This window comes from Nicotiana tabacum, chromosome 22 (assembly GCF_000715075.1).
Source record: "Nicotiana tabacum cultivar K326 chromosome 22, ASM71507v2, whole genome shotgun sequence".
NCBI classification, from domain to species: Eukaryota; Viridiplantae; Streptophyta; class Magnoliopsida; order Solanales; family Solanaceae; genus Nicotiana; species Nicotiana tabacum.
In genome coordinates, this window is record NC_134101.1 from 200,654,281 (window position 1) to 200,671,062 (window position 16,782).

At 40.2% G+C, this 16,782-nt stretch overlaps 1 protein-coding gene across 2 annotated transcripts in view; it reads right to left on the reverse strand.

Annotated features, from left to right (window-relative positions):
* Window positions 1–2,198: 2,198 nt before the first annotated feature.
* LOC107808053 (putative polyribonucleotide nucleotidyltransferase 1, chloroplastic) overlaps window positions 2,199–16,782 on the reverse strand; it is a 56,831-nt gene continuing 42,247 nt past the window's right edge. The window contains exons 18-25 of one of the 2 annotated variants that reach the window (XM_075243906.1): window positions 16,414–16,487; window positions 16,222–16,329; window positions 16,035–16,129; window positions 15,725–15,788; window positions 6,305–6,358; window positions 6,176–6,217; window positions 3,156–3,611; window positions 2,199–2,777 (exon numbers count right to left, since the gene is read on the reverse strand). In XM_075243906.1, the coding sequence (XP_075100007.1) occupies window positions 3,240–3,611; window positions 6,176–6,217; window positions 6,305–6,358; window positions 15,725–15,788; window positions 16,035–16,129; window positions 16,222–16,329; window positions 16,414–16,487 (809 nt within the window). In that variant the 3' untranslated portion in view covers window positions 2,199–2,777; window positions 3,156–3,239. The remainder of the gene's footprint in view (window positions 2,778–3,155; window positions 3,612–6,175; window positions 6,218–6,304; window positions 6,359–15,724; window positions 15,789–16,034; window positions 16,130–16,221; window positions 16,330–16,413; window positions 16,488–16,782) is intronic. The other variant, XM_075243907.1, reaches the window with a different exon arrangement.

The window sequence follows — 16,782 nt, forward strand, 5'->3', positions numbered from 1 at the left end:
GGTCACGATCCTCCAAAAGATTGGTGGATCTGCTCGAGGAACATTTCATACCTCTTACAAAAATCAAGGATCACCATATCCACCGGACCGAACATGAAGGGATACGTGTAAATGCTTAAGTATCCTTCCACGTGCGTCGTGATATTTTCATCTGGACTTGGAACGACTATGTCTTTGCCTTCATATTTGTAGTCCTCTCGGACCACTTGAAGCGTCTCCTCAGTGATGGAGCAAACATACCTCCACGCCTCCTCACCTCGGTCTCCTTGTGCGGTGGCTTTTTTGAGCTTGAAGTCGTTAGTTATGGAGCAGCCTTCAGGAATGAATTCTGTAAGAGGGAGTCCCTGGGATACTACTGGAAGTGTTGCCTTGGTGCTTGTGGCCGAGGTAGAAGTTCAAGGTGCAGTATTTTAGGGTACCAATTTTGAAGTCTTAGCCATCTCAATCTGAAAATATGAAGGTTTGAAGGTTGCTATGGAGGTTTGAAGATTTGGTATGAAGGTTTGAAGGTAAAGTATGAAGGTTTGAAGACAGGAAATGAAGATATGAAGAACAACTAATGAAGATTTGATAAGCAGATAGGAAATTCGAGGGTAACTCAAGAAGGTCCGAAATGAGAAAGTAAAAGAGTAAAAAAAGGGATCCGGAGCTTTTATAGGGAATGGATAATGAATGCATGACATTTCAAATTCGATAATTGTCGAGGGTGATCAACCGGCGGCTGACTCGTGTCAAAAATTTAGAGCGACGTGACTGATGGGACGTTTCAACTCGTCAACTTGCTTATGGTGTACGAATGAAAGAATCGGGGTCAATTAGTCACTTCTCATTGATCCTATAAATCTACTCTCTGAAGTGAGGGGACTATCTGTGTACGGATAAAATCGGGGATAAAGTTACTCCCAGTTTTTCGATAAAGAAACGAGGGACAACGTGATTCGACGTTGGCTCAGGTAAGGCCAAGGTGCCCACAGATCGAAGCCCGGGGGGCGAATGTAAGTCGGAAATCGGGCATGGCCAAACATGGGAAGAATCAAGCTCGAGCGAAACAAAGAATTGAGGTTAAAGGGAAGACGGTTAAAGAGGACGAACGAGGCGTCAGGATATCTGCCATCAACCGGATATTACGGCGCGGATCACACCCGATATTAATTGTGGATCGTGTTTTATTGGGAAAGAAAGGAAGAAATAATTTTTACCTTATTTAGACTTGCACTAGGGTTTAAACTTTCTTATTATATAAAGGGGAGAACCTTTTTTATTTTTTCACCTGGCATATCAAAGCAATAAAGTTTACTTTTGTCTTTTAGCAATTGTTCAAGTATTCTTCAACTATTATCTCATTCAACTAAAACCGAGCGCCCTCCAGAGGGCTCGATTGGAACTAGTTTTTAGCATTCGAAACTAACGTCAGGCTTAGTTATTTCATCACATTTGGTTTGACCGTTTTGCTTTCTTTTAATTTGATTATTTGTTGTTTCTTTGATCATTCGTGTTAAATTAAATCATATATCCTTTAAACCACGTACAAATTAATTGTTACACATTTTAAGGGTAAATAATGTCACGTACCAAGCACCCTGTACTCAAGCTTCTTTTATGTTACTATTTTAGCAAATACAGTTATCGGGGTGGCGAACGTGCAAGGTAGGACGTCAACTTCCTCTCAGTCATCTGGTGAGCGTTACCTCTAGCTCGATAAAAGTCCATTATATTTGTCCTGCTTTGTTCATCTTATTAAGAGGCTCCCATAAACATAGTGGGTCAATTTAATTTGGACGGCATTTACATGATGTAATCGCAGGAAAAGGAATATGTATAAACTGTGTTATCTTATAAAGAGGCCAAGGACATTTAAATTCTACTAATCTTGCAATCAAAGCTTGTCAGATTCTGTTGGGAGAATTATAAATCCAATAATTCCTGCGTAAGTCATCAGCTAGCTAGGGTATAAATGTATCTTTTTCACCATTTTCAGATTATCAATGAATCAGTTAGCCTAATCACTAGAATAGCGTAGGTTTCTCTTAGCTTAATTTCGTGTTGTTTTTCCTTTTTTGGTTTCCGATGTGAAATGAGGTCTGCAACATTTTGACACAAAAAACTAGACGTACCGACTTTGGAAATTTGCTATACGCAGAGGAAGATAAAGATATCTGGGAGCAGAGAGACATTAGCACACTAATAGGCAGTCTCTGTAGGTCCCGCACAAGTCGGTATTCCTGTAATTATCATATCTGATATTTGTACAAGCATAAAGAACACTGCCCAACATACATATATGTATATATTTATGTATATCAAATGAAGTGGACTTTAGTAGCATCGACCATCTGTTGGTAGCTTCAAGGTATTACATCCAATACTACGGCTGTGAACCTGGAATTTCTGGTAGAAACCGAAGATTTCCAGGACAATGGCACCTAAATCTTAGTACTTGGCTTCAAGTTTAATTTGCTGGCGCTCTGGCAGCTTGCAGTTCCTAACTTCAATCATACATAGCAGTTACAGCAGAGAAGAAAAAAGAAAAAAAACTTCATTGATGTATAGAGACTGATCGTATTGATCCCTCAGAACCATGTATCTCGATCACGGGATGCATGCCAAGAAAATTACTCCATTTAGATTTTCTTCCACTGTTAAACCCGTCAGAACAAAACCTGCTAAATCTCACGCCAAAGCTTGAATCATAACCCCTCTCAGTTTCACGGAGCAAAAAGAACTATGTTTGAACTTCAGCCAAACCAATCACTCAACTCTTCTGAAGTCCCTATTCTCTGCACATAAAAAGATGTCACATAAGCAAAGCTAGTACCAACGATGCCATGCTTTCTTACAATGGCTAAATGTATGGAAAGAGATCCAGGCATGAAAACAATATCCATATCAGGTCCTTCACAGCATGAAGACAACTTATGAAAGGCCAAAATCACCAAAGAGAGTTTAAATTTCTATTTACTATACTAGTCTAACCTGACAGCATCCAGCAAGTGCTACCCTTTATGCAACTGATATACTTGAAACGATATAACGTTTATAGCTTAGATCTAAACAGGTATACTTAGCTTATTTACATTCAAATGGACAAAAAAGAATAATTCATATTTCTAGGGATTAGCAAATGAAAGGACATTGATCATGAAGAATACAGGCACCTTTTATTTCCATCTCAGAGGACAGCAGACACCTGCAACATTTTTAAAAATGGTTCTGAATCACACTCCCATCGTATAGGTTTATTATACAACTTTTGCCTCTCCATTGACTACTGCATTTCCACTTTTGCTGGAGATGTTGCCGTCACTTTTCTTCGTTTGGGGCTTGTCTGGTCCATCCTTTTCTGGACTTACTAATCTCTTGGCTGCTTCTTTCCCTGGACTTGATAACTTCATAGGAAATGTTTTGTCCTTGAGAGATTCCGCACTTCTTGATGCTGAACCATCATTTGATACAGTCAAAGCTTTCTTAGGTTTACCCTTATCTAAAGTTTTTGGTGAAACTACATTGTCATTTGAAAGGCTAGCACTGCGTGGCTTTGCACTTTGCTTCTCTGGCTCGGGATCAGGGAGTAATGCACGCCGGCTCAAACGAAGTTGCCCCTTGTCATTGATCTGTAATGAGACAAGATCTCAAAGTGTCAACTGCTTCTGATTTCCATTTTTTATTATAAGTAATCAATTGTTAAAGGTTTCATAGGCACTCGCTAAAAGATGCTAAATACATGTGCTCTTACTTGCATTCTGGAAAGACATACTAGCAAGAAACAACCTCGCAACAAAGTAATTTGAATATTAAGGCTGGCTGATTTAGTAAAACCACAACTTCAACCAGAAGAGAGATCGTTTAGCAGGCCAAATTCAAATTTCTAAAACTCAATCATAACTTGGGAGAATACAAACCTAAAGCCAGGATCAGAGGAAGAGATACAAATTCTCCTCCCCCGACACTTTCAATTTATCTTTTTCTGACGAGCATTTAGAAACATCTATGAAAAACACATAAAACCTGAAACTACTGAGACTGCTTGCACCTTTAACAGATTAAATCCATTAATATCAAGTTAACAGGCTAAACAACTAATTCGAAAAATTCAGACTTCACAACAGTTTAAATTTTCATCACTATCTGCAAGAAAATAAAAGCATGACTTTGCAACATAAGAAGCCATAACATTTGATTGAACTTATTTAGGGAACTGTCAGTCTCAGAGTTAGTAACCGACCAACACCCCAGCAGATCGTAGTCATAGGGTCCATAAGAAACAAGTTCCATATCCATCTGTGTGGATTAATAATCATAATGCAAGGACATGTACTCTTCTGAATACTATAACAGAAATGACAAATGACACTGGAGCTAGTAAGTATTGAGCAAAGCTGAGAATCACAATGCAGTAGACCCCCCCCCCCCCCCCAAGAGAGAGAGAGAGAGGAGAGAATGGGGGACAAGCCACTAGGTCCTACAGAATATGGGGAGCAGACAACCACCCAAAGTTTCCATTCTTATGGTCTACCAAACTAGATACCTATGCTTTTGCTAACATCCTTGCACAGAAGCTTACCTTTCCTTATGCGAAGTACCAAAACTTGGTAAACAATAGATAATTCAGTCAATGCAGGAGTATATCAGTATCCAAAATAACTCAATGAATTAGCCTTGACTCTGGAAGAAGAATCCATAGATCTCGCTTTCTCCAAGGGAAAATGTAAGAAAATGAGAAAAGTTGCACTACAATTTCAAGACATAATGCACCAGTTAAAAAAAAATTAGCTCAGACATCCGCATCTATAAAAAGGTTTTTATATCAAAGCTTTAGCAGGTGCCAGAATGTATACATAGATTCAGATGGGATCTTGTCCTTCTCAATCAAGGAGAAAGAAAATATGGTGAAGCTTGTGAGCACAGGAGATGAGAAAACAAAAGGATTTCATCTCCTTGAGCTTTCCCGATTCTAAAGGTCTACAATTTAAATGAGAACTGTAGGCAGGGCGAAGAGAAAACTTCATCAATTTCTAGGCAACCAATTGCCAGGAAAAAAAATATAAGTATTAAATGAGGACATCTCTGAAACCCTATGGGGTAGAAAGATACATTTGGAAAATCGTGAAGCAAGTCACGTAACATATGAGGACAAGATGTCTTGCATCAGGTATATTTAAGCAAGAAGTTGGAAGAGCAAGCCATCAAATTTATTTTGTATCTTGAATTGCCAAATGACTCAAAACCTTAGATTTATGTGAAGGAAGCCAAGGAAACAACAAATGTCATTCTTAAAGATTTGATACCATTACATAATAATGGAAAACTTAACAGTCTTCGAAGACACCTGAGCATTTCTGTGGCCCTCAAGTTTGCTATGTTAATCAACACTCATAAGTATGACACAACATTCTTCAAAGACCATAAACGATTTGTAACACTACATTCTTATGAGCACAGTGCAACCATATGAGAATAAGTTTGAGCATGACTCCTAGATGTTTAATTTAACCTATCGTAAACGGACAATTCAAATCTCCATTGCAGGGGCTACCAACTGAAAGATGGAAAAGGACTGGGCTTAAATAAAATAGTTGAAGAAAGAAGCAGTGAAGAAACCATCGAAGCCTTCTAAATCCAAAGTTTTACAACTGAAGAGGTTAAAATTAATATTTGACTCGGCATGGAGTAACAAAATATGAAGACTTTTGAAGTCTGTGGTCTTAAACATGCCATAATATTTGTGTGGCTATAAGCCATTTGAAACTTGTGGTCTTAGACATTCCATAACTTTTGTGTGGCTATAAAGCTTCTTGTTAAGGGTAAAATGTAAAGTTTAAAGTTAAATTGTTTCCAAATATAGAAATGTCATTCTTTTTGGAACAGATTAATAAGGAAAATGTGTCACATAAGCTGAAACGGCGGGAATATATATACCTTGCCAGGTATCTCAATGCTGAAACAGTGCTGTATTACCAAATATAAGGTACAGTAAAGATATTAAGATAACACTTGCTTTGCAAGATTACATATGATTTTAAGAATCCACATCAAAAATCATTCTCCACCCAAGACAGGTATGAGACGCATTAGTTAGTGCAAAGCAAAAGTGACCAAAAAGCAGCATCACATAGACAGTTGTCAAAGGAAAACCATAATTAGCAGTGTTCTAGATGTAAAGGAAAGAGAGCTCAACCTCAATGAGCTTGACATCCAGGTGGTCTCCTACTTTGAAAGCCTGTAATTAGGAAAAAGGATAAACTATTTTTGTCATGACCATTCGAATTGTTAAATGCAATAACATATAAGTGACTTGTGAGCTTACATCTTCAGCCTTGGCTAGCCAATTTGCACTCAGCTCACTGATATGGCATAATCCCTGAATTAAACATAATTGCATTTGTTAGAATAGTTGTGTAACCCTAATCCCATATGTATTAGGAGTAGGACATGTTATGTATATATATAGGGCTCATTGTATCATGTTTAACATATGAGAATAATATCAATCATACTTTCTCCCGTGCATTCTCACATGGTATCAGAGCTTTAGTGAGAAACCTATCGTTGTGCATCATTCCAGCGACTTCCGGGAAGAAAGACCTCGTCGCCGTGCAATTTTCCGGCGACTTAGAAGGCTGCCTGTAATCGCATCAATTTTTATTGGTGTGTGCAAAAAACCAACACCACCACAAGACTCCTCAGGCTCCGGCGACCAAGCCCCAGTAAACCCCACCGGAAAACTCACGTACACGTGCCGGAAAAGGAAGAAACTTTGGGGCGAGATCTGACCCACGTGTCGGCGCGTGAGCACTGTTCCGGCCATTTTTTGAAAAACTTCTAGTTGGACAGTCGGATCGTCTAGTAATTCCGAGTTTGTCCATACCTTTTTCATTTGATTCCGACCACTTTGTGTTTTTCCGGCGACTACACTGACTTTTTCCGGTAGCTACAGTAATTTTCCGGCAAAAACAGTGTTGCCTTTATCTGTTTCAGCGCGTTGTCAGTTGATTCTTTCAGTTATTTGGTGATAATCCAACGATGTCTTTGGGAGTCGATGCTTTCGGGTCTAAAAACCCGGGTTCTGGCAGTTCCGGTGTTATGATTACCTCAGAACCCTTAATGGGAGGTTCAAACTACTTAGCTTGGGCTTCGTCTGTCGAGTTGTGGTGTAAAGGTTAAGGAGTTCAAGATCATTTAACAAAAAAGGCTAGCGAAGGTGATGAAAAGGCCAAAACACTTTGGGAGAAGGTCGATGCTCAGTTATGTAGTATCCTGTGGCGATCTATTGATTCCAAGTTGATGCCCTTGTTCCGTCCATTCCAGACATGTTATTTAGTTTGGGAAAAGGCTCGTAATTTATACACTAATGACATATCTCGTTTCTATGATGTAATATCGCGAATGACAAGCTTAAAGAAACAGGAATTGGATATGTCTACTAACTTGGGACAAGTACAGGCAGTCATGGAAGAATTTAAGACGTTAATGTCAGTTTCTGCTAGTATTGAAAAGCAACAAGAGCAATGACAGAAGATGTTTCTAGTTCTTACACTCGCTGGACTCCCTAATGACCTTGATTCAGTACGTGACCAGATTTGGCTAGTCCGACTGTCCCCACAGTTGATGAATTATTCTCTCGATTACTTCACCTTGCTGCAGCACCAAGTCACCCAGTGAGCTCATCACAGACACTTGACTCATCTGTCCTCGTATCCCAGCCAGTGGACAATCGGGCATCTCAAACTATGGAGAATAGACGAGGAGGAGGTCGTTTTGGAAGATCTAGACCCAAGTGCTCTTATTGTCATAAACTTGGACACACTCGTGACGTGTACTATTCTTTACATGGTCGCCCACCCAAAAATGCTTATGTTGCTCAGACCGAGACTACATGTAACCAGAGATTTTCTTTATCTGAAGGGGAGTATAATGAGTTCCTTCAATATCAAGCAAGTAAGAAAACATCTCCACAAGTAGCCTCTGTTGCTCAGACTGATACTTCTGTTGCTGGTAATTCTTTTGCTTGTGTTTCCCAGTCTAGTACTTTTGGACAATGACTTGTGGACTCAGCCGCTTTTGATCATATCTCTGGTAATAAATCACTTTTGTCAAATATTGCGTATTCACAATCTCTTCCCACTGTTACTTTATCCAATGGGTCTCAAACTAAAGCAAAAGGTGTTGGACAAGCAAATTCCCTACCCTCTGTCACTCTAGATTCCGTTCTATATGTCCCTGGCTGTCCTTTTAATCTTGCATCTGTTAGTCATTTGACTCGTGCCCTCCATTGTGGTATATATTTTATTGATGATTCTTTTATTATGCAGGACCGCAGCACGGGACTAACGATTGGAACATGACTTGTGTAACACCCCGAAAAAAATTCGGCTTAGGTATGAATGAGTTAAAGGAGTAGTAAGGATATATTTTGATCATGTGAAGTCCCATCGGGATGATTATGGGTGAAAATAGTTATTTCAAAATCAAGATGGAAAGTGAGGTGCATAAGATTTGACAAAATCGACTAAGTTTGCAGAAGGTTCGTATTCCAGCAGGTTTTAGTGAATACGTGTAAGGAATTTGGGAAAACTCAAAGCATGAAAGTTGTAGGCCTTTGAAATAGCTTTCCAACGATATATTGTGGAGCCCAAACGGAGCTCTGTGCAAAAAGTTATGCCCGTTTTACAGAGAGGTGTGCAACCACCGCGGTCCTGCCGCTTTTCACCGCGGCCGCGGTGGCGAGGCAGTGTCTCAGCGATTTACCGCGGTTGGGACCGCGGTCACGCCAACCGGGACGCGGTGGACAACTTGGGAGGTCATTGTTTTAGCCTTATTTCGTCCCCTACAGCCCCAAAACATAAAAACTTGCCCTAGAAAGGAAAACTCTCAAAAACCTAACTCCTTAAAGGTCCCTCCACCACCCAAGGTAAGTTCTAATGGTGATTCTATCTTTATTTCAATTCCCTAACATCTTATTAACATGGGTAAACCCTCCATATCATTAGATATTCGATTGGGACATCATTGTTGAGAGAAGAAACCCTAGAACTCGAATTCAAGGAGATTGAACGTCAAAAAGGTAATATCTTCACCCTCTAATTGATTCTATCATTGAATTAATGATTATAGACTCTAGTTCATGAGATATGAGTTGATGGGTTTGATAGAAAAGCATGAACGGTGATAGGTTTGGGTTGTTGATTGGTTATTATTGGTTATGGGTGTTGATTATGTTATGGGTGATAAAGAATGATGTTGATTATAACCATTTGAGACTTTAGAATTTATCTAGAAGCAAGAGAAGGGGTTATTGGGTATAGAGACACCATTAATAAGGGCTATGAAGCTTTATTCTCACCAAGTGTTTGAGAAAATGCCTAAGTAACCAAAACATGAGAATTATTGCTAATATGGAATCCCTTTTGACTTGTATTGATATAGATTAAAGTTGAAAGAGTTGGCGAATGTTGTATTACGCTCAAGAGCAGGAAGTTAAGGTATGTGAGGCTAACTCTCTACGCTTGGGAATATTAATAATTCTCCCTACACTACGTTTCTTTTACGACGTATCAATTGCCTCAGAAATATAGTTAAGCCTAGTTCCTTGAATAGTTGTAGAACTTCTATTCTCTAGCTTCATAACTCGTTCATGACTTTCATTCTGAACGTTGTGAGCTCAGTGCGTATTCAATATAGACTTGGGTTTAATATCCCCGAGTCTTAGTATAGATTACTCAGTATGCCATAAATAGTTGAAGTTTCAGTGTTCATAATCAGTTCAAGAATACATGTCTCAGTCTAGTCCTATTCAGTATTCCAGTATTCTGTAACTCAGTGTGATCTAGTATTCCAGTATTATGTAACTCAATGTGATTCAGTATTTCACTATCATATATTGCAGTATGATTCTCAGTTCCTGATTTTAAATCCCTGAATGTTGAACACTTGTATTTGGGCCTGAGGCCGCAGTTTATGCTTCATGCATTTTGGACCTGAGGTCGCAGTTATGTATACGTATACTTGGGCCGAGGCCGCAGCTTGTGCACATATATATATATTGGGCCTAAGGCCGCAGTTTAATATTCAGATAAACAGGTTGTTCATCATTCAGAAGATGCAGTATTCATATCCTTACTTCCTTTCAGTTCAATTATTAGTTATCGTTCAGTTATCAGCTATCATATCAGTTACCAGTTATCAGTTCAATTACAAGTTATCAACTCAGTTATCAGTTATCATTTCAGTTTCAGTTTGAATAGTTATCATTTCAGCTATCAATTATAAATTCTCAGTTATGAGCTTAGTTTCAGTTTCAGCATTTATAATTCTTTCTTTCAGTTGCTTTACATACCAGTACAATTCAAATATACCGACGCCCCTTTTGCCTGGGGCCTGCATCTCACAATATAGGTAATGATTTACAGGTTGATGATTCCGAGCGCTAGGATTCTCGTACCAGCTATTTGGTGATCCCTAGTTCTTTCGGGGCATTATCATTACTATAGCCTTCAGTATTTTCAGACAGTCAGTGTTTACAGTACTTTATTAGTGGCATCATAGACTAGAGTAACAGTTAGACAGAGTCTCACACTTTTCATATTAAATATGTTGGCTACAAATATGTTTCAGAATTGTATTAGTATTTCCGCACTTTGATTTATATCATCCAGACTTGCAGTATATCAGCATGTGTTAGTTTATCTTCCGCATTCAGTATGTTATGATACCACATGTTGATTCAGCCAGCCAGTTGGTTCGCTCGGTCACATGTAGTCAGGCACCGAGTGTCGTGTTACGTCCAGGCCCAGGTTCGGGGCGTGACAACTTGAATCAAAAGGCCTTTACTACCTTAACTCACTCAATTCCTCCAAGGCATGTCTAGTTACAGATCCTCCGAACCTAATTCACAAACGTTTAGGACATCCAAGTTTATCCAAGCTTCAGAAGATGGTGCCTAGTTTGTCTAGTTTATCTACATTAGAATGTGAGTCATGTCAGCTCGGAAAACATACCCGAGCCTCCTTTCCTCGTAGTATTGAGAGTCATGCAGAGTCTATTTTTTCTTTAGTTCATTCTGATATATGGGGTCCTAGTAGAGTCAATTCAACCTTGGGATTTCGTTATTTTGTTAGTTTCATTGATGATCATTCAAGATGTACTTGGATTTTCTTAATGAAAGATCGTTCTGAGTTGTTTTCTATATTCCAGAATTTTTGTGCTGAAATTAAAAATCAATTTGGTGTTTCCATTCGCACTTTTCGTAGTGATAATGCTTTAGAATATTTATCCTCTCAATTTCAGCAGTTTATGACTTCTTAAGGAATTATTCATCAGACCTCTTGTCCTTATACCCCTCAGCAAAATGGGGTTGCAGAGAGAGAATAGGCACATCATTTAGACTGCTCGCACACTTCTCATTGAATCTCATGTTCCGTTGCGTTTTTGGGGCGATGCAGTTCTCACAGCTTGTTATTTAGTTAATCGGATGCCTTCATCTCCCATCCAGAATTAGATTCCGTATGCAGTATTGTTTCCCCAGTCACCCTTATACTCTGTTCCCCCTCGTGTTTTTGGGAGCACTTGTTTCGTTCATAACTTAGCCCTTGGGAAAGATAAGTTAGCTCCCCGTGCTCTCAAGTGTGTCTTCCTTGGTTATTCTCGTGTTCAGAAGGGATATTGTTGTTACTCACCTGATCTTCGTAGGTACTTTATGTCCTCCAACATCAGATTTTTTGAGTCTAAACCTTTCTTTGCCTCTTCTGACCATTTTGACCACCTTGATATATCTGAGGTCTTACTTATACCGACCTTTAAGGAGTCTATTATAGCTCCTCCTTCACCTTCTGCCACAAAAGTCTTACCCATTCCAAGAGTTGGGGAGTCTAGTGTGGCTCCTCCTACACTCCCTGCCACAGGAACACCACTCTTGACATATCATCGTCGTCCGCACCCAGCATCAGGCCCAGCTGATTCACGTCCTGCACCTGACCCTGCTCCTACTGCGGACTTGTCTCTTCCTAGTACACCGATTGCACTTCGGAAAGGTATACAGACCACCCTTAATCCTAATCCCCATTATGTCGGTTTAAGTTATCATCGTTTGTCATCACCCTGTTATGCTTTTCTATCTTCTTTGTCCTCTGTTTCCATCCCTAAGTCTACAGGTGAAGCATTGTCTCATCCAGGATGGCGACAGGCTATGATTGATAAGATGTCTGCTTTACATACGAGTCGGGGCAAAGCGACCGGACCAGATGAGATTCCAGTAGAGTTTTGGAGATATGCAGGTAGAGCAGGCTTGGAGTGGCTGACTGGGTTGTTTAATGTTATCTTCAGGACAAAATGGATGCCTGATGAGTGGCGGTGGAGTACAATGGTTCCGGTGTACAAGAACAAAGGGGATATCCAAAATTGTAACAACAATAGGGGTATTAAGTTACTAAGTCATACCATGAAAGTTTGGGAGAGGCCGGTGGAAGGGAGGATAAGAAGGGCAGTGTCTATATCGGAAAACTAGTTCGGGTTCATGCCGGGTCGTTCTACCACGGAAGCTATCCACCTTATCAAGTGGTTGGTGGAACTATACAGGGATAGGAAGAGGGATTTGCATATGGTGTTTATTGACCTGGAGAAGGCGTATGACAAGGTCCCTAGAGACGTCCTTTGGAGGTGCCTGGAGGTGAAAGGTGTGCATGTGGCTTACATTAGGATGATAAAGGATATGTATGATGGAGTTATGACTCGGGTTAGGACTGTAGGAGGTGACTCAGAGCCTTTCCCGGTTGTTATGGGGTTACACCAAGGATCGACGCTCAGCCCATTCTTATTTGCTCTAGCGATGGACGCATTGACACACCATATCCAAGGAGAGGTGCCATGGTATATGTTGTTCGCTGATGATATAGTTCTGGTTGATGAGACGCGAGACAGCGTTAATGGGAGACTGGAGGTATGGAGGCAAGCCTTGGAGTCTAAAGGTTTCAAGTTAAGCAGGACTAAGACGGAATATGTGGAATGTAAGTTCAGCGACGTGACGGGGAAAGCGGATGTGGAAGTCAGGCTTGACTCACAGGTCATTCTCAAGAGAGAGAGTTTTAAGAACTTAGGGTCAATTATCCAGGGAGATGGGGAGATCAACGGGGATGTTACGCACCGTATTGGGGTGGGGTGGATGAAATGGAGGCTAGTGTATGAAGTCTTATGTGACAAGAATGTGCCACCGAAACTCAAAGGTAAATTCTATAGAGTGATGGTTAGACCAGGCATGTTGTATGGAGCTGAGTGTTGGTCAGTCAAGAATTCACATATCCAGAAGATGAAAGCAGCAGAAATGAGGATGTTGAGATGGATGTGTGGACACACTAGGCTGGATAAGATTAGGAATGAAGATATTCGGGAGAGGGTGGGCGTGGCTCCCGTGGACGACAAGATGCGGTAAGCGCGGCTTAGATGGTTCGGACACGTTCGGAGGAGAAGCCTAGATGCACCGGTTAGGAAGTGTGAGCGGTTGACTTTGGCGGGTATGAGAAGAGGCAGAGGGCGGCCAAAAAAATATTGGGGTGAGGTGATCAGGCAAGACATGGCGCGGCTTCAGATTTCCGAGGACATGGCTCTTGATAGGAACATGTGGAGGTCGAGCATTAGGGTGGTGGGCTAGGGGGTAGTCGAGAGTTCTTCTCTCTTCGTACCGGGTAGACAGAAAGAGTTTTGTTTAGGTTTGTTAGCGGTCTATGCTGTGTTCACATGGTTGGTTGCATAGTTTTGTGTTATTGTCTTTTCCCTTATTCGTCGTTGTTATTTTCTTTCTGGCATCTTTTATTGTTACATGCCTTTTCTTTTGTTTCTTTTCTGATATTATTGTCTCTCTTGTTTAGCCGAAAGTCTCCTCGAAACAGCCTTTCTACCCTTTTCGGGGTAGGGGTAAGATCTGCGTACACTCTACTTTCCCCAGACCCCACTGGTGGGATTTTACTGGGTCTGGTGGGATTTTACTGGGTATGTGTTGTTGTTGTTGTTGTCGTTGGGTGTATGCAGACAAGGTTGGTCCGGATGGTAAGGTTGATCGTCTTAAGGCTCGTCTTGTTGCCAAGGGATATACTCAGATATTTGGGCTCGATTACAGTGATATCTTCTCTCCCGTGGCTAAGATAGCATCAGTCCGCCTTTTTCTATCCATGGCTGTTATTCGCCATTGGCCCCTCTATCAGCTAGACATTAAGAAGGCTTTTTTACACGGTGACCTTAAGGATGAAGTTTATATGGAGCAACCACCTGGGTTTGTTGCTCAGGGGGAGTTTCGTGGCCTTGTATGTCGCTTGCGCCGGTCACTTTATGGTCTAAAGCAATCTCCTCGAGCCTGGTTTGGTAAGTTCAGCACAGTTATCCAGGAATTTGGCATGACTCAGAGTGAAGCTGATCACTATGTATTCTATCGGCATTCTGCTTTGAGTCTCTGTATTTATCTGGTGGTCTATGTTGACGACATTGTTATTACCGGCAATGACCAGGATGGTATTACTAAATTGAAGCAACATCTCTTTCAACACTTTCAGACTAAGGATCTGGGCAAACTAAAGTATTTTCTGGGTATTGAGGTCGCTCAGTCTAGCTCAGGTATTGTGATCTTACAACGGAAGTATGCCTTAGATATTCTTGAGGAGACAGGAATGACAGGTTGTAGACCTGTTGACACTCCGATGGATCCGAATTCTAAACTTCTGCCAGGACAGGGGGAGCCTCTTAGCGATCCTGCAAGATATAGGCAGTTGGTTGGTAAATTAAATTACCTTACAGTGACAAGACCTGACATTTCCTTTCATGTGAGTGTTGTGAGTCAGTTTATGGATTTTCCGTGTGATAGTCATTGGGATGCAGTTGTTCGCATTCTTCGGTATATAAAATCATATCCAAGCAAAGGTTTATTGTTTGAGGATCGAGGCCATGAGCAGATCGTTGGATACTCAGATGCTGATTGGGCAGGATCACCTTCTGATAGACGTTCTACTTCTGGATATTGTGTCTTAGTAGGAGGAAATTTGGTATCTTGGAAGAGCAAGAAACAGAATGTGGTTGCTCGGTCTAGTGCAGAAGCAGAATATCGAGCAATGGCTATGGCGACATGTGAGCTAATTTGGATCAAACAGTTGAAATTTGGTGAGATTAGTCAGATGGGACTTGTGTGTGATAATCAAGCTGCTCTTCATTTGCGTCAAATCCAGTGTTCCATGAGAGAACTAAACACATTGAGATTGACTGTCACTTTGTCAGAGAAAATATACTCTCGGGAGATATTGCTACAAAGTTTGTGAAGTCGAATGATCAACTTGCAGATATTTTCACCAAGTCTCTCACTGGTCCTCGTATTAACTACATGTGTAACAAGCTCGGTACATATGATTTATATGCACCAGCTTGAGGGGGAGTGTTAGATAGCTATGTAACCCTAATCCCATATGTATTAGGAGTAGGACACGTTATGTATACATATAAGGCTCATTGTATCATGTTTAACATATGAGAATAATATCAATCATATTTTCTCCCGTGCATTCTCATAGCATTAGTTAGAAGAGCACCCTGATGCTGAAATTTTTGGACAGGAGAAACAATCATCTTTACAAAAAAGCATGATAAATAACAGTGTCAAACAACTGAATCAGCATGACAATTACTTCTAGTAGATGAAACATAAGAAAGAATAGCATCTTATTGTTTACATGTTTGAGCAGACAAAATATTATACCTCTCGTCCAGGCGCAATCTCCACAAAAACTCCATAAGGTGCAATAGATTTAATCTCACAATTCCTGATTAGGCAAAAATGGGAAATACAAAAGCGCAATTAATCAAAACCAGAAACAATTCAACAGTTTAATAGATTTGATAAATCAGAAAATTAGGCATCAATGGCACAAGAAATATGCGAAGTACGAGAATGATGCCCAGGAGTTGCATATGTTGAGCAACTGTAATGCAGATCTCAAAGCTACAAAAAAGATCTCTGGATGTTTTAATGAAAAAGTTCACTTTAATAAGTAGGATTGAAAGGAGACCTATATATGTCACCAACAACCGGAACCATCGTTAGACTACTTATGATGGCTTTTGACTTTTCCAAGCTTGACAAGTCCTTTGCAGTTATTTTTACCTGTAATAACCTCATTAAGATTTTAAAAGTCATAATATTCAAATTGACATGCTAATCAAAAACTAGAAACTTAGTTTTTCTCCCTAACTGACCACGCCATCATCTTGTGTTTCAATAGCTTCAACACCAGTTTCTTCAATAATGCTCTTCACCTTCTTCCCCCCAGAGCCAATGATGAGGTTTATTTTTTCTGGTTTAACCTATGAAATCATTGACAAACATGATTGAAATCTGTTCATTTAATCACCACTACAGATGAAGCGAGCATCAGATGGACAACAGACCTTCATAACATGGATTAGCGGAGCATGCTTTGAGAGCTTTCTTGAAGGGGGTGGCAGGCATTTTGACATCTCAGCTGAAGAGCACAAATTAAAAGAGCCAAAACAAGTTCATCAGGAGAAGAATGCAATTCGAGAAGTTGTAAAGAAAGTTATCAACAGAAGAAAATTCTGAAAGAAAAAACTTTGAGATTCATTATTCTTATAAATGTCAAAATGCACAACATGCTAATACAACAGACAACAATATGCATGCTAAATGTTATACTTCCTCTGCCACAGTTGATAAAATCCACTTTTGAGGCATCTCTTGAAATTTACAGTGTAACAGCTTTCAAACTTTCATGAAATCTCACCTAACAATTCAAATTT